This window comes from Melopsittacus undulatus, chromosome 6 (assembly GCF_012275295.1).
Source record: "Melopsittacus undulatus isolate bMelUnd1 chromosome 6, bMelUnd1.mat.Z, whole genome shotgun sequence".
Taxonomy (NCBI): domain Eukaryota; kingdom Metazoa; phylum Chordata; class Aves; order Psittaciformes; family Psittaculidae; genus Melopsittacus; species Melopsittacus undulatus.
The window spans coordinates 35,652,264-35,671,211 of NC_047532.1; the positions used below are offsets into that span (position 1 = coordinate 35,652,264).

At 41.7% G+C, this 18,948-nt stretch overlaps 2 protein-coding genes across 3 annotated transcripts in view; one reads left to right on the plus strand and one right to left on the minus strand.

Moving 5' to 3' along the window:
• Positions 1–14,656: 14,656 nt before the first annotated feature.
• Positions 14,657–15,343, minus strand: LOC117436257 (atherin). Its single transcript, XM_034063781.1, has one exon. The coding sequence runs from the start codon at positions 15,341–15,343 to the stop codon at positions 14,657–14,659; it is 687 nt and encodes a 228-aa protein (XP_033919672.1).
• The window catches only part of TSC22D2 (TSC22 domain family member 2), a 28,419-nt gene continuing 24,552 nt past the window's right edge, over positions 15,082–18,948 (plus strand). The window contains exon 1 of one of the 2 annotated variants that reach the window (XM_005141157.3): positions 15,082–17,380. In XM_005141157.3, coding sequence (XP_005141214.2) covers positions 15,387–17,380 — 1,994 coding nt within the window. In that variant the 5' untranslated portion in view covers positions 15,082–15,386. The remainder of the gene's footprint in view (positions 17,381–18,948) is intronic. The other variant, XM_013130662.3, reaches the window with a different exon arrangement.

Sequence of the window (18,948 nt, forward strand, 5' to 3'; positions counted from 1 at the left end):
ATGATTTACAAAGCAAAAACAGGGTTACAGTGTTCCTATCTACGTGCAACTACAGATGAGTCATGGAAGGAAGTAATACATGTTACACATTCTACAGGGTAAAGTCATGCAAACTTGTCACTTGGGGTTTCTCTGTACATAAAACAAGTCCCTGTCAAGTTCCTGTTACTGACTCTTCCTCACATTCCACAGCTTGTCTTTGTAAATACTGGCCAAAGCAAAATCATAGATCTAACCAACTCCTTTCAGTTATGATGACATGATCTAAACGCACACTCTCATAAAAGATCTCTAGCCATCTGCTAGGAAGACAGAGAAGACTGGTTTGTAGTCTTCGAAGTGCTGTGCTCAAGAACTCTGATGATCAAGCATTAGACAACCAGCACTGGGAAGCCACTGCAGCTGCATGGAAATCAGAAGCACTGACTTTCCATGGAGAATCTTACACTGTGAAGCTAGCAAATTTCCTTCTGCTGCCACATGCAAAGGGGGAAGGAGGAATGAGAAGGCAGATGTCATAGGGAAAGATATAAACAGAAAATGTGGGAGGAACTGAAAGCATCTCCGTTCTCCTTGCCCAGCTTTATCTCCAGCTTTACAAGTTTCTGCTCTGCATCACCTCTATTAAAAGCAGAATCCTGTTCTTGTCAGAGAACACACAAAGAAGTATAGGCTCAAAAACCCTTTTGTGATTTAACACTTAAAATCACTTTTGCCTCCATATCCTATGTCTTGTCAATGCATCTGCAAAAATATAGATGCAGAAACAACACACTAGTGCAACATGTATTCTACAATGCATATACATGCTCAAGATAGCTTACATGTTGCACTGGTTAGTTTTACATTCTGCACAGTAGTAGGAATGAGCTCAAGAAATCCTAGATTTTAATTTTACTTTGAGCACTGACTTGGTCTGTAGCTTTGAGAGAATCATCTGTAGTTTAGTTTTCAGATTAATTACCTGAAGAAAGCAATGGGACATATAAGCCTTGTAAGAAATTCCCCTAAAATCCACCTGTGAATTACATACCATTCACAGAAGTGGTGCTACAGAAAAAGACAGTGCATGATACAGAATATATGCTATATTTCTTCTAACAACTGGATGTATGATGCTGTTGAAGGCCTGATTCTATGAAGTACATGAGAAGAAAAGTATGTATTTTCCTAGGTGTGGAGCTATAGACTAAGAAATTTGAATACATTAGCATTCTCGAAAAGAGTACTTTCAAATAAATTAAGAATTTATTTGTCGTGCTGATTTGAACAGCATGCCTGCACACACATTTTAACTTAAAAAAAAATCTGAACCTTCCTTTTTGCTACTTGCATGTATATTAATACTGTTTAACCAGAGCTCACCATGAGCTTTCCCACATGCTAAATCTATCATACTATGTATTTACTTACTGTTATAAAAGTCTTTTGCCACATAAGTAAATACTGAAATATTTACACAAGTTAACCATGATATTGGTCTACATAGAATAAAAATACAGTTCCACTGCACTGTTGTTCTGTATTTCAGCACCATTACTTCCACTATCATCTTTGACTCCTCTAGGTTGTTATGCCTTTGATGATACAACAATCTTTCAAACGGAGTAGGCTATGTCTGGACAGTCACCCCTAGGATCATCCTGGGAAGAAATTCTGTTTCTCTGAAGCACAATGTAGCCATCAGACCAAGAATAAATCCCTGAGTGTCTTTCCCTGAACGGAGCTGCTTGCCATAGTCAACCTTGGCCAGGGTGGAGGAGAGCAGGAGCGTGCTCACCGTCTCCGTCATTGCTGGCAAGGTAAGCCCCCATGCTGCAGCAGGACAGGAGCCACTTACACTCTGGCAGTAACTTTTTCTTGTAGTCTACATCCAGAAAACTTCCCTACATTCATTATACAACCTACATTCAGAAAACTTCCATTTATAGTTCACATCTTGCTCTCAGATTGTTTTGCATTGATTTACATACACCTGCATTCAGTTAGCATCTCTAAATAGTAGGACTATGCAACTTGCAAGCAAACTTGCCCATCAAAGTGTCTGAGATCTGGAGGACCACTGCGGATCTTTCAGTATTTTGTTTGATCCCCTGTATAGCGTTGTACAAACTGCAGTCTGTAATGGAGAACAATATTGATCTCACTTACTGTTTCTGCCTTTGTTATTGGCACCACAGGAGACGAAAAAAAAATCTACTCCAAGATAATTAGATGGAAAACTGTCCTAAAACTTAAAAAAAAAAACCAAAGGATCTTTGATCTAAACAGTGCCCAATTGATAATAATATATGTAATCCTCTGAGTGCCTCACTGAGGAGAAAAAAAGTGAGAAACTGAATGGCTTTTATACGGTCACCATAATGCAAACTGAATGTCCTAATGCTGAAAGACTAGGAAATTCAGAAAAAACTTTTCCCTTTTCCTTGAACTGATCTTCACTTTGTATGACTGTATCATCTAAAAATTGTGTATGACTTAATGCTGAAAAAAAGCCAAAACCTCCTATACTGGAGAGACCACAATGAAACTGCTTACAGGCTGAATTAGTCATAATGTACATTACCATGTGCTATTGAAGTGAGTTATCTGTGAAGTGTGAGTATTGGCCAGTAAAAATACTACTGTCCAAGGAAGGAAATCTACATTACTTGTGGCATTCAATAATCAAACCTTGTCCGTCTACTACTTAAGTAGAACAGTTTTGGGTTTTTGTTTGATTGGTTTTGTTTTTGCTTTTTTTGTGTGCTTGGGGTTTTGTTTTTTGTTTTCCATTTTAAACATGATATAAAATCTGGAAAAGAAAACAAATTAAAAATATGAGCCAAATTTGTGCTGACCTAGAACACAGTTATTCAGGTAGTAGGATAACTCCAAAAGCATTTCAGAACCATTCTCAAGGGAATGCCCATGTGAGTTGAAATTGTTATTGTCTCTAAAGAGGAAGGGAGAAAAGGTAGAAAAGAAGAAAAGGTGAATAGACAAGCATAAGATTTACTAATTCAAAGAACAATAGTCCATATATTTTCACAGAGCAAATCTTCTTGGAGATATTGGATAATATGTTGCATAATTATTGCCAAATATCTCATTTTATTAGGATGGCCCATTCTCAGATGAACACATATTTACAGATTTGTGACCACAGTGGTGAAATAAATCTAGCAGTTCACTCAGTAGTTACCTCTGTATTTTCTGTTTTTCCAAACCATGTTTGGTTTTAATATAAATATGTCTGAGACTTTTCCTAGAATTTAGAAGCTTATTAAAAGAACCAGTCATAACAATTTGATGCCTGCAACTTCAGGCAGCATTCAGAGTGATATTTCATCTTTGCATCATCTCCTGCCAAAACCTAACAATGCCACAGTATGGGAAAGGCAGCAAGAATCCATTATCCTCACTGCAGTTCCAGCAACTGTTATTACATATGTTATGTTCAAATGCTTTGGTTGTGTATTCATCTCTATTTCAGATCAAATTAAAAACTTCTTGAGAATTCCACAGGCTTTGTCACCAATTCACGTTTAAGTTAACTCATCAGCAATGCCTGCACTCGACTAGCATTTTAATGAAAGAAAAAAACATCAGTGTATCAGAGTGCAAAGCATTTAGAAACAGCTTCTTCATTGTAACAGACATTGTTAAAACTGGTGAAGTGTTTGCTCACACCTATTTCCAAACTGGATTTTGATGGGAATTCTGCTTGAACAATGATTTCAAGCTTGATTTCTGCATTCCATGTATGTCTGCTAGTATTATTTCAGTGACCCAACTCTACATTTTTTAGTAGAGAGCAATACAGCTTAAAGACTTAATTCCACATGAAATTTGCACTGTTCAGTAAATTTATCCACAAATAAGGGAGTCATAGTGTTGCTTCTAGTTCTATCACTAACTAAACAATCATATAAGAACTAAAGGTTTTGATGTCACAGAACTACTTTTTTTTTGTAATATCAATAAATGTATTTGGTTTTCCTAGCCAAAATTTATTAGGCTTTTATGGCTTTGAATGCATTGCCACATTAAATCAGCAACTTCCTCTTTTGCAAAGGAAGGATGGAAAATTATTTTCCTATGCATCACTGCAGAATTGCTATTAATAAATTGGTCTAGCCCTCAACTTCATTTACTACAGTAAGGCAACCACTAAGGAAAAATATACTCAGTGATGAAGACTTGGCAAGCCAGAAACCATATTTTGTTTTCCATGTTCTCAGCACATATTATTATTTACTTTTTGCAACCATTAATGCAAGGTAAATTTCACAGTTGTACCTGAGACTCAATGCGTGATTAAATAAAACCATGTTAAGCAGAAGGGGAAGCAATAGCTGCTTGTGAGGGTAAACTAAAAGCAAATATCTGCCTTTTTGCAATAGAATAGCATGGTCTGACATTAACAAGCACTGAAGTTGAATCCATGCTTTTCTTATTAGGATTACTCTCATGAGTGGGGAGCAATTAATTCTTTCTGACAAATATATTCTCCATTCTCTCATATAATGTGCTTGCTGATCATCACAAAAGCCAGTGTAAAGTGGACTCATGTGCTTTCGTCTTGTTGACACCAGCTACAAAAGAAGGCTGTATACCACTTTTTCAACTAGAACTTCACATTTAAATCTGTTTTAGAACTACTGTAAATGCTAGTAGGTGGGGATAGAGTACTGAATTGTGGGACTACTCCTGCTAGTGTAAAGGTGAAATACTGTTTTCTTATGGGATACTTCTTGGCAACGCTTGGTCTGGTCTGGTGGAAATCGTCCCTGGCCATGGCAGGGCAGTTGTAACTAAATGATCTTTAAGGTGCCTTCCACCCTAAACCATTCTATGATCCTAAAAACACTGTACCAGACAGTGCTTTTGTGCCTGCCCTTTGATTGGGTTAATGACAAAAGCCTGTTATAAGTTCTCTCTGGACCTTCCAACTGAGCTGCTGAGATCCACAACTACTACTATTTTGGAAATGGCAATAGCTAACAGAAATAGGGTTTTTACTACATTAAACACATCCTAGTTACACTAACCTCACATTTTTGACACCTCTGCTCTTCTGTGCTTTCTGGCCTCTGTACTGCTGTACATTACAAGAACATTTGGTCAGCTGCAGTACTAGGAGATGGTACACAGGTAAATGACCAGGTGTGCATTGCACAGGTCAGCACCACTAACAGTAACACTGCCACAAGATTTCCCTTGGAATAAAGCCAAAACCCCAACTCCACTGTTTCTGTATCTGATTTGTATCTACTGCATGTATGGTATATGTCCTTCCACACTTAGTCTTGACAGCTGTGATGTCATGACTGCTGCAAAGCCATGCTAACACTGTGCAGCCCATCTAGTAGTTCACTCCAGATTCCATCAAATTCATTCAAACATCAGTGGGAGTGTGACTGTAATTGGAAACAAATAACAGTCACCCCTCTGTTTCTATAAGAGGGAGTCACTAAGCCCTGACTACTCCCCACAGAGACCACAGGTTCACTTCTTGTAGGCCACTCTATATCAGTATCTCTTGATTTTCAGACGCCTTAACAGAATGTAAGCCTGTGAAGAAAAATACCCTATGGCCTTAACTTAGAATATTTACAAGCTAATTTTTATCCATACAGAGTGACTTACTTAGAGTTCAACTGAGAAAAAGCCAATCCTCCTCCAAATGAAAATGCTTAGTATATCACTGCTTATGCAATTTTTACTAATGAGTTTCCACACTATATAACACCCTCAGGACAATTTCACTGATCAGACTCATAATGAAGAATTTTTAGGTGATTATTATGGAAATACAATTAGTGATTTTTTTAGGTATTGTGATATTTTAGATTTAACGCAGAATTAAGTTTGTACCACTTCCACCAGTTCACTCGAACAAGCTTCAGAATACTCACCTCCCTAAATGTTCTGTTTTCTCATTTTTCTCAGGTTCCCAAGGCAGAACTCTGAAAGTGTTTTGAATTTGCACACATAGACATATACATAGATCACTTCTTTAGTATTAATAATGAAGGATAACAAATTGTGCCTATTCTTCTAATCGTGTGTATAATGGGAGTGTTCCATTATAAAATAATAATAATAATTGCAATACAAAATGCTGATTGTCAAACAACTATTGTTTTTATACTTCTAACACTTCCATTTTTGTTGACTAATCTCTCAATTTCACTGACAATTCTGTTTCAGTGGATTTCAGTGGAACTACTTATGTAAGTTTTAAAATTAATTTAATAGTAGAAAAAAATGAGACTTGTCTGAACAGAATTTAGGCTTATATTCACCACATCATTTTAGTGTTTGACATCATGAGTGTTTAATCAAGACATTGTCACAGTCTTTTATAGTATGTGCACAGTCTGATGAAAAAGCAGGAATTAGCCAAAGAAGCATCACTTTTTTGTATATATTTTGCATACAATTTTCATTTGGAGCCAGGGAATCCATAAATCCACTATCCACTACAAAACCAACATTTGTGCTTTTGTAGAAAAGTTGCAGATATTGTGGAATGTAAGGTTATGTGGCAAGTTTATGCAAGAAAGGCCAGGAATCAGTTTTGGCTAATTGGTACCCCACATGATATAGTAGCAACAGCTACCTGAAAATCTGAATGTGTTAATTCACTTTTTGCATAGATAACATCCAATGTTAATTAAAAAAGTATAAGTAAAAGCTCTGCCATTATTCATGCTTTTAACACTGACAGATAATTGATGTATCTGGTAAAAAAACTGAATAATCATTTATACACAAAATAAACTGATTGTTTACTGTTCAAAGAATTATTCAAGAAAATTAGCAAACTACGTTCCAGGAAATCCAGCAATGAATTATTGACATCTCCCATTAAAATACACGCATGTCAAATAGAAAGATTTAAGGCGTTCAAAGACTATCGAAGAGATGTGGATATTCTCAACTACTGATTTCAGTCTTTACTCAGTATAAGTTTGAAATATGTGAGAGAATATGCTGCTGAACTCCATGGCAGATATCTGAAACAGTTCACATTGCTCTTTTAACTAGGTTAAATGAAACCTGATCTGGATTCCACTTCACCATAAGACTGGAATGCTGAAAATGCTCTAATCTATTTATGCATCAAATTGAAGAATTTGTGTCTTTAAATTTCATTGCATTCCAATGTATTAACTAAATATCTACAGTTTATAAACTGTTTCAAATTCAGACTGAGAAGAAAAAGACAGATCAACCTGATTTACATATCCTAAAGCCATGATTTATTTCCTGGTTTTTAAACTACAGATAAAACCCAGGTTTGCTCTATGCTTTCCCTAGAAGCATTGCTCTGGCAGCAATAATTCATTGCTAATGCCCACACATGGTAGTTGCCTTATAATGACTTCAAAATACGTACTTTATGTCAGCATCAAGAAGGTATTATAATCCTAAACTGGATTTGCAGCTCAGGTTTCACTTACACTTCTTTCTGCCTTTAAACCACAAATGATTCAGAATTCAGCAGAGAACAAAGCTAAAAGCAACTATGCAAATGAGAACAGCCAAATCAAAGAGATGAAAACCACACTGGAGCTTATACAGCCAGAAGCAATTGACGATAACTAGTCAATTAACAGACAATCTCAGACTCCCCTAGTGAAACAGTGCTCTTTAGGCAACTGCTCCATACAATGCTATTATTTCCCTAAATTATTTATGTAATTGTTTAGGTATTCATAATGGGCTTTGGCACTTTATGGATAGAGGAAAAGTCCTGCCCCAGGCTGCTCCCAGCACAGCACCTCAGGTGCAGCACATGACAGTATGGAAAAAGTAAAAGTATGTGACATGAAGAAGGGCTTTTTATGCTAAAGACCTGTCCATTTATCTGTACAAATGTTCATTGTAGATTTTAATATATCTCAGTTAAGTAAAACACAGCTCCCACTGACATTCAATGGGTTTTGCTATTGACTTTGAAGGGCCAGGATCAGGCTTGCAGCAACTGATGAGATTTCATAACATTTGTTTATTTCTATTTGCACTTTAAATGCATTTCCAAGTGTGCATACAGTTTCCGTTTTGTTCTCAGATGTTGGTGATACTAATTTTTTCCATTAGTTGTTGGATTTAGTGCCTATTATATTCCATATAAAAGACAATGAAAACTGCGAAGAAAAAAAAGAGCAATTTTGTGAGGGTTAGGAAAGAGGAAATTTCCATGCTTCTTGTCACATGAGACTTTAAGAAGAGCCTAAAGCTAAATACCGAAGCTACTATTCACTGGTTCTCTTGATAGTTAGTGGCCTTTATAAATGCAAAAATCCTACTTAGACATTCAAGTAACTCATTTACCCTTTTCTATGCCCTTCCTCCCTCCAGCAATATGTAACCTGGAATTTGTCTTCCATGTCTTGTAGCCAATGTCTTGCAGCTTGAAATTCAAACGGACTTGAAATTAAAATTACCATTGCATCTCAGTCCAGTCTGAGATCATTTGTGGTCATTTAGATGAGTTTTAAAAACAAGAAAAGTTTGGATAGTCTTACTGTCTAGCACCACTAGTTTAAGAAAATGGAAAATGTGCAGCTTATAGTGAAGGAAAGGAATTTCTGACATTACTGTTTATTTTTGAATTTAAGATGTTAATGCAGGATCGATTGTGATACAAGAGTCACCTGAAAAGGAGTGCTCTCTTCAAGTGCTAAACTGTTAAACCTCAACTCACATACATGAAAGTTAAATTTTTAGTAACTCTTAGATTTCTGTTCAAATTTGAGAAGAATCTAGTGATAAATGAATTGCTTATCATTTATCCATTATTGTGCCAGTATGTTACTATTCCTAAAACATTATCACATAGCCTGACCAAAACTTAGGTCTCAGTACTCAACACACAAAAACAGGCAGGCAGAAAACTGAATACTTCCCTGTATCTGCAGACAAGCTGGTAGATGGGAGAGAAATAGAAAAGGCACGAAGAATGAAAAATAACTTGTACAAGGCTACACTGCAGATAAATACCAACTCAGGTGGAAGACTGAAATTAAAACTAAACCCCTGAACTTATCTTGCTGACTTCCATACAAACAATTTCAGCCTGAACTCTTGATACATGGGTGAACGCCCAATCTGCTAGATCACACTGTCTCCTCCGGCTAGTTTTTAATCTTCAACAATAATAACCTAATGATATTAATAATCACCTGATGTTATTAATGTTATTAATATTACTATTTGACCCCATGAAATCTAGATACCAATAAACAGCCCAACTCCCTTTGATAGTTCCTACATCTTTCTTTCAGAAAATATTGTATTCTTAATGTTATCATTAGGGATTTTCAAAATTTAGAATTTCCATATGTATCTATTATTATACATCTTTATACACCTTTGAGGCTGAGAAATTTTGCGAAAGATACATGTATTTTGCATGACTAGTGCATGATTCTTAAATGCCAAAATATGTGAATTCACCTGCAGTTCCCAAAGAAGAGAATCACAAGTGTGGAAAGCTTCTACTAGTTCTCATCTTCACTGAAACTCTGTCCAGGGATCCTGTTAGTGAAATGTCTAATGGTAGAAGGTGATGGCAGTAAACTCTCTGTCAGATCACACAGGAGCACTGAAAAGAAGTCTGCTGCCCTCACCACTACCTGCTAAATCCGTCCTTTGCAGATTTTCCTCTTGAAAAAACAGGAATACACACATGTACACACAGAAACCATGAGCATCCCATAGAGTCAACTCAAACAGCTCAAACAGGAATCATTTGGGAATTTCTTTGAACTGTGGCAGATGTTTTTCTTGAAGGCAAAAAAAGGAATACATACATGCTTGACAGGTAATAAAAATATCAGCATGTTTGTACCCAGCATACTAGAATATTGTTCAGCACTAATTCAACCTTGCAAAAATATTATCAGTGTAATGCTGCCAAGGCCATTGTGTGAATTGTTTGTGTATATCTTGGCTAACCTGGCCATGGTCTGTAGCAATTTTTATGCTTGACTTTTCAGAAACCTTTCTGGTTTGTTAGTGAATCAGTTTATCTTGTTTGATCTTATTTCTCATCCTTTCCCTATTTTACCTTTTACTAATTTCCCTGTCTCCCTTCCTAGACCTCACTAAATGTCAGCCAAATAGCCCATTCCCAGGGCTAACCCATTTTAGGTTATGTTAAAATATTCATATATACACAGTTCATGAATGGAGGGTTTAGTAAGTGTCTGTTTCAATTAAAATGCCCAAATGCTTTTCATCTGAAAATTAAGAAATAAAAAAAAAGTCTATACACAAAAGTAATCTCAAGCCTTTACTGTTTCCTGTAGCTAGCTATTCTTTACCCTTGTGAGATTTTCTCCAAAGATTAGCATCATTCCTTATAGAATATATACGTCACATACAGTCCCAGCTGCTTCACCTCCCTACAGTTTTCATACTAACCTGGAAAAAACCCAGAACTCCTGCTGACCTCACTGATGTCTGTGCTATAAAAAGTAGCGCTGTATAATATAGCATTATTACATATCTTTGGCCATATGACTTTCCCCTGGCTATTTAATCCACTGTTGCTATGACTAATTTAAAAACTCCCAGACACATCCATATGCTGCCTGTTAAAATGAAACTCAACTTGCCAAAGCAGCATCGCCCTCTCTGCTCAAATGCAGAATTCCAGTCTTTTATTAAATTATACTTCGTTGACTTGCAGAACAAGGAGTAATAGTTCTTGGGCTAATGGCAGGTTCAAGGTCTAACCGCAAGTCCCATGCCAAAAGTACATGTTCTCGTGGACATAAGAAATTTGTTAGATTGAAATACAAAGTTTTAACATTGCAAATTGGTATTAAGATAATGCTACTCATTTTTAGATATCTTTTACTGTGTACATTAAAATTCTTTTATAACATTTGTATATTTGAAATCATGCAGTGAAGAGAGTGCAGGAAACACAGGATTATGTGTTGGAGGGCATTTCCTTGGGAGGAAGTTTGGGGGATTGTCTTTATTCCTCTTCAAAGTCAGGGTTGGACAGAAAAGATGAATTCTAAGAATGTAGATTTTATCAGAGGGCTCAGAGATGACAGTAAACAGAAGATAAAAAATATTATTTATCCTCCAGTGAGTACCTGCTAGAAGCTACTCCAGAAAGTGTTGCCTGACAGAATCATGTCATAGCAGGAGCAAAAACTCCGTATAGCAGGAGAAAATCCAAGAATTACAATGGAGTTCAGACTGGAACTCAAAATCATTACGGAGGAAAAAGGATGCCGCATAGACAGTTAATAATCTAACATATACAGAACGAAGAAACTCTAGAAGGCAGACTTTGAAGAATATGAGGACAGGAAATAATAAGTCATGAGCTAGTACAAAGAGAAACAAAATGGAAAAGAAAGTTCATACTAGCATAAAAAGAAGTAGGCAGAAGATAAAGTGCCAAAGAAAATGAGGAAAGCAACTCTTGGCACACTGTATGCACACAGACATGATATCAAGTACGTTATAAACATAAGCAGAATTCACAAGGTACCACAGAACAGAATGCTTTACTAAAAGCAGAACAAATGGAGCATAACCAGAAATCCAGAACTTGAAAGAGACTACTCAATGTGTATGGTGACAGTCCACTGCTTGGAGCACAGCCAGGAAAGCTGGGGTTTCTTTCTTGCCAGGGTATAAACAGTGAGGCATTGACCTGAGTCTAGTGGAGAAAACTCCATTAGTTATGTTCTGTGCTTGGTCAAACAACACTACCAGATCCCCACTGACTTATACCAGAGCATCTTCACCAGGCTGGTGAAAATGATGGCAATGTTAAAAGAAATGGAGACTCAGGTGAATGTCAAAATTCTTTCCTCTCTGAGAAGAAATGAGAATGTGTGACAGGATAATGAAAAATTAAAGTTCAAAGATGGAGGCTCTGACCATGTGAAGTATCTGAGTAATGGAAGATGCTAATAACATGAATGATGCTTACCTCTTGCAGAATTTTTCTGGAATTTGGGCTAGCACAGCTAATAAGAACTTAAAGTTGAAAAAAAAAGGTGGAAAGACAATTGCCAAAGACTTGTGTAATCAGCGTGCCTGATCGTAATGGATAAATTTACCAAGGTGACTCATGCCAGATTAGCACGAAACTCTAATATATATGTGTTCTTACACTGCTAATGCATTAGGTTTAATCTCTGTTGAAGCTAGAGAAGTATTTGGTATGAAATCATATTAGAAAACAGATACAGAAGAGATGGATTAGCATGCCAAATTGCAAAATAAATTACAACTTGGCTGAACTGTTGCATTTATGCAACAGTCTATGATGATATTATCTATGATGTGGCTATGGAACTGATGGACAAGGGTAAAGCGGTTGATGTCATCTACCTGGACCTGTGCAAAGCATTTGACACTGTCCCACACGACATCCTTGTCTCTAAATTGGAGAGACATCAGTTTGATAAGTGGACCACTCGGTGGACAAAGAACTGGCTGGATGGCCGCATGCAAAGAGTTGTGGTCAATGGCTCAATGTCCGGCTGGAGACCAGTAACGAGTGGTGTCCCTCAGGGATCGGTGTTGGAATCAATCTTGTTCAACACCTTAGTCGGTGACATGGACAGTGAGATCGAGTGCACCTTCAGCAAGTTTGCCGATGATATCAAGCTGTGTGGTTCAGTTGATACACTAGAGGGAAGGAATGCCATCCAGAAGGACCTTGACACACTTGTGACGTGGGCTGATGCCAACCTCATGAAGTTTAACCATGACAAGTCCGAGGGCCTACACCTGGGACAGAGTAATCCCAGGCACAGCTACAGGTTGGGCAGAGAAGAGATTCAGAGCAGCCCTGCAGAGAAGGCCTTGGGGGTGTTGGTCGATGAGAACATGAACATGAGCTAGCTTCAGTGTGTGCTTGCAGCCCAGAAAGCCAACCATATCCTGGGCTGCATCAAAAGGAGTGTGACCAGGAGGTTGAAGGAGGTGATCCTGCCCCTCTGCTCTGCTCTCGTGAGACCTCACCTGGAATATTGTGTGCAGTTCTGGTGTCCTCAACATAAAAAGGACATGGAACTGTTGGAACAAGTCCAGAGGAGGGCCACGAGGGTGATCAGGGGACTGGAGCACCTCCCATATGAAGACAGGCTGAGAAAGTTGGGGCTGTTTAGCCTGGAGAAGAGAAGGCTGTGTGGAGACCTCATAGCAGCCTTCCAGTACCTGAAGGAGGCTTATAGGGATGCTGGGGATGGACTCTTCATTAGGGACTGCAGTGATAGGACAAGGGGTAACAGGTTAAAACTTAAACAGGGGAAGTTTAGACTGGATATAAGGAAGAAGTTCTTTACTGTGAGGGTGGTGAGGTACTGGAATGGGTTGCCCAAGGAGGCTGTGAATGCTCCATCCCTGGCAGTGCTCAAGGCCAGGTTGGACAAAGCGTTGAGTGGCATGCTTTAGTGTGAGGTGTCCCTGCTCATTGCAGGGGGATTGGAGCTAGACGATCTTAAGGTCCTTTCCAACACTAACTATTCTATGATTCTATGAATTATAGGGAAAAAATGAACTGAATGAACAGCTGTATTGAAGGGAAGCAAGTAATGGGGATCTTCCATATTGTAGAACCGGTCTCTAAAGCACTTTGTGATCTTTCACAAAAGCCAGGATGGGCTAATGTATGGTTAGTTGCAAGGTATGACTGTTCAAGCCAGGACCAGATTATCACACATGAAAGCCATAATGACACTAGTGGCTAGAAGAACTGAAATGGGACATAATGAAATGTTATACCATAACATAGAATCATAGATAGAATCATAGAATGGTTTGAGCTGGAAAGGACCTTATATCATTTAGTTCCAACCTCCCTGCCATGGACAGGGACAACTCCCACTAGGCTGGACTATCATACAATATATAAAATATATATCATATATTATGCATCATACAACATATATCATATCATGGATTTATGAGAGGTGAGCCCGTGAAGATGTCAAAGGTAGGCTTCTTACGGTTTGGGTATAACCACCAGTACGATGTAAGTATGGAACACAAAGAGGATCCAGCAGGAAGTAGACACAGCAGAAAACCAGCGCTGTAACGCGGTACTTAGCAGCGCCCCGTCGGCGAGCCTGCGTGTCGCTCTGCTAGGTGCTCTGCAACGGGATCTGATTCAAAATGCAAATGATGCGAGTCGGCCTGTGAGAATGACCACGGGAATAACGAGAAATAGTTATGAATTGATTGCCTTTATTAATATAAAACCATGACTAGAGATGGGCTGTAAATAAATTCAGGGTGGAAAATACGATTATTTTAATAATTAGAGGAGTTTCTGAAGTAACTTCCTAACGTATCGGAGCAATTGCCATTCCCCAGGAGATATGAACGGCTGAGGGACGGTCAACTTCACCTAGAAGCTTTGAGGACTGGGTTCCGGGGGCCCCGGCTTGAGGAGACCAGACTCTCCCTTTGTAGCGCGCACTGACACCCGCCAGCCTCAGACCCGAGCTGCTCGGAGGCGCTACCCCCGCACCCACCCGACGCCGGCTCGCGCGCAGCCGGGAGGGACCAAGCCGGGCCGGGAAGAGGGGAGTTGACGGCTGATGGCATATTCCAAACGGCCACCACAAGCTCCGCTCCACCCCTCCCTGCCCCGCCTATGCTTTGGCGGGGCGTGACGTCATCACGCTGTAGCGTCTGGGGGGGTGTGGCCGCCCCCCTTCCCAGGGTGCAGCGCAAGAGAAGTTGAGCCCCATCTTGGGCGAAGGGAGCTGCAGTTGGAGCCCGCGCTCCCCGGGCCGCTGCAGCGCAGCGGGGCCGCCGCGCCCGCCCGTGGAAGGGAAAGGCCTCCTCGCCTCCTCTTCCTCCTCCTCGCCGCAGCCGCGCCGGCCCTCCGTCCGGCGGGGCTGCCCGTGGGGCTTGCCCGCGGGCTAGTTCCGAGCAGGATGCGCCTGGCGCTGGTCTCCAGGTAGAGCGCGGAGACAGGGCGGGGGGGAGGTGGGGGGACGGGGCCGCCTGGGCCTTTCCCGGCCGCCGCGGGGCCCCTCGCGCGGGGCGGGCCACGGGCCCGGTGTTGCGCCCTCCGCGCCCGGGGCCCGCGCCGCGCCGCGGCCGGCAGGAAGCCGCGGGGCACTCGGCCGGTCCTGCCACGCTCAGAGCGGGGGCTGTGGCGGGGAGGAGAAGGAGGAGGAGGAGGCCCGCGTCCCGGCCACGGGAGGAGGGCTGCGGACGGGGAGGAAGAGGAGGAGCCCCGCCGCCCGCTAGCGGGAGTGCCGCGGCCCGCCCGCCTGTCGCAGGAAGCAGCCGGAGGATGTGCGGTAGTGCCGGGGGCCCGGTCGGCACGCCGTGACAGCCCGCCCCAGTAACGCATTCGCCTCGCCCCGACCGGTGGAGCCCCTCCCCGCGGAGGAAACATGTCCAAGATGCCGGCCAAAAAGAAGAGCTGCTTCCAGATCACCAGCGTGACCACGGCTCAGGTGGCCAGCAGCATCACCGAGGACACTGAGAGCCTGGACGACCCGGATGAGTCCCGCACTGAGGACGTGTCTTCTGAAATCTTTGATGTTTCGCGAGCCACGGATTACGGCCCTGAGGATGTGTGTGAGCGGAGCTCTTCCGAAGAGACTCTCAACAACGTGGGCGAGGCCGAAACTCCTGGCACTGTCTCTCCCAATCTCCTTTTGGATGGGCAGCTGGCTGTGGCTGCTGGTGGGGTAGCTATGGCTGTGCCGGCTGTGGCTCCCAGTGGAGGGGCTGTGCCCAAGAGCTCTGCTGTGCCCCTGTCAGCTGCTGTTTCTGGCACTGCCGTGGCAGGAGCCAGCAGTGCTCAAACTGCCTTGCCCTCCACAGGGCCTTCTGCATCAGCCACTCCTGGGACAATGTCTCAGACAGTGTCTGCTGCATGCAGCTCGCGCTTCAGGGTGATCAAGCTGGACCATGGTACAGGGGAGCCCTACAGGCGAGGACGATGGACGTGTATGGAGTATTATGACCGGGACTCTGATGGTGTTGGTGTTCTGGGCAGGACTGGAGATTGCATTAGGCACAGCAGCACCTTTGAGCAGGCCACTCAAGAGAGGGATAGTGGCCTCGGTGCCACAGGAGGTTCTGTCGTGGTCTCGGCTGTGCCAGCATCGGCCTATGGCCCCGATTCTGTAGCTGACAGTTCCTTGACTGCTGTATCACAGCTAATCCAAACAGAGAAAATGAACCAGTCCTCTCTACAGCAACCTAATATTGTCATTGGGCAACAACAGCAGCCGCAACAACCCATAGGTGGGGCCGTACCTCAAAGTACTGCTCAGCCTATGTTTTCTGGGGCATCAGTAGCAAATCAGCAAATGATGGTGCCACAGCAGTCACAGCCACAGGTAAATACGCAGGGTGTTGCACAGGCTGGACCCAATGGGAAAGGCATGGCACCTCCAAATGTGACAATAGGCCAGCCAAGCATTCCTGTGGCACAGCAGCAGGTGCAGCAGGCAAACATCCCAGTGACTCAGCCTCAACAATTTGCTTACTCTCAGTCCCAGATTCCACCAGTGCATCTACTGCCGACACAGCCTTCTGGTCAAACCGAATACATGCAGCACATGACAATTATGCAGTCTCAAGGAGCTATTCAACAGGCTACTACGGGCTCTGTTCCAAATACTGTGGCTTCCAGCCTTCCTGTGGGGCAGGTGACTGGCCAAAACCCCTCACCTGTGGGAGCACCAGTGATGGGGGTGTCAGCGCAGCCTGGTGAAGCAGTTGGACAGGGATCAGGATTAATGCAGAGTGGCCAGACGCAAGCTAGTCAGCCTGCCGTTCCACAACCAGGAGGTGTGGTGCAGCAAGGCATTGGACATGCAGGGGTTGTGCAACAGAAATCTGTGACTCAGCATCAAATGGGTGGAAGCAGCCAAGTGTCCGGAATGCCTGGTGCTCCCCATGGTGTGGTCTCCGGAGTTCAGAACGTGCCTGCGGTTGTGTCCGGTACAAGTGTGCCTACTGCATCTACCACCATTTCTGTTACTATGCCAAATATCCCTGTTACACTAGTCCAGTCCCAGCTGACGAGCCACACTTCTGTCAGCAGAAGTACCAGCGTTGTCCAGCCGCAGCACCTTGGACACTCGTTAATGCAGGGCACGGCTAATGTACCTGCAAATCTGCCACAGTCAAACCTTGGACAGTTTCAGACCCAAGCTCAGTCTTTAGTAGGCCAGATTGATGAGTCTAGAAGAAAATCGGAACCCCTACCTCAGCCACCACTTTCTCTTATAGCTGAAAATAAACCTCTTGTGAAGCCTCCCATTCCAGACACTCTAGCAAATCCTCTTCAGTTACCTGCAAGTACTCCTATGAACAGTCTTGCCAGCTCTGTGTTTGGCATATCTATTCCTGTTGATGGTGATGAAGACAGGTATGAATTATTTTATAATGCCATAAAAACAGCTTTTCTGAAGGGGGGAAAAATTGATTTTCAAGTTCCTTTCAGGTGTTTTTTCGTAAGTTCATCTTTTCAGGAAGTTGTAATGAAATATACCTTGACTACTTTTTTTTTTATTTTTTCCTGTAGGAGTACATAGCGAAGTGTTTAAGCAGGTGATGGACTGTACTTGTTCTTAGGCTGTGAGTGTGATTACTTTTCTCACAAAGCAGAAAGTACCCTGGAAGCTGCTTAATGCACACGTAGTGCACCTCTTCCGAATCAAGACTGAAAACTCCTTCTGCACCCAGTTGCTCAGTATGCAAGGGATTCTGCTCCTTTCCCCTGAACACATTGTAAAACACTCAAATGACAGCCAGGTTAAAATGAGTTTATTGACACCACTATATTTTCTTGTTGTTAAGAATAGAAGCTTAGTGCTTTCTTGGGGCCATTGGGTGAGGAATTTTGGAAAACTTTAACAGATCTATAACAGATACATAACTTCAACAGCTTATAACAGATTATTGGTTTTTATCCTTCTGTTGAGTTTGCACTTCAGAGTACCAGTTAGTGAGGAAAGTAGTTGCATTTGGATGTGAATTTGTGTGTCCTTACACAGTGAAAGCTCTTCCGATAATGGTTCTTTTATACTGAAAAAAAAATGTCCCCAGCTTACTCAGGCAGAGATACCTGCACAGTGGAAAATACAGTCTTACAATGGGTTTTCTTTATAGGAAAGTAATTTGGAATGATTAGTTGCAACAGAGTGTGTAGTATGAGCAGGCTCATCAAAGGGCCTGAAAGAGGAAGCATGGATGTTTTATTTCTGTAGACTTGTCAGACTGCTCTGAAGTAGTATGATGGCCAAAACTCCTCTTAATTGACTTCTTTCAGAGAAGACTTTCAGGGAAAGCAGTGTTAGAGCAGTGAATTAATGTCGTTAATATTTACTGTTAGGACTACAATAGTTTGGGGGAATTAAATACATGTGGGTTGTATGTATTTGTATTTTTTAAAGTAGGCATAACACCGTTATGGGAAAGTCTGATGAATTATCCTGAAAGTCCTCCCTCACCTTGAGAGAATACTAGGCTTTGAGATTACAGAGTCAGTGGTGCTCGGAGCGCCTTTTAGTAAAGCAGCTGCATGTGTGGGGTCAGCGTGAGTAGATGGAGAAGGTACCTTGAAGACAGGTTAGCATTTAGAGAGTTAAATGTGCACTAATGTGGGCCTTGGGCTCACCAGAGCTTTTGTCTAATGCTGACTAATGCAAAAGCCGTGTTGTGGAGAGTTGTGCTAGGTCTGGTTAAAGCAGTGAAGGGCTTAAAGAGCTAAACAGTTACAATATTTTAGCAGTTGTGCCTTCCTTAAGAGGATTGCTGACCCAGCTGACAGGCTCTTCCTTGTGCGAATAAGGTTAAATTTCAAGCTGATAATTTTTTTTCACAGTTCAGTGTATTATCATAAGATGATTTCATAGAATTACAGAATGGTTTGGGTTGGAAGGGACCTTAAAGATATTCTAGGATTTGTCTTGTGTTTAATCATTCTCATGATTA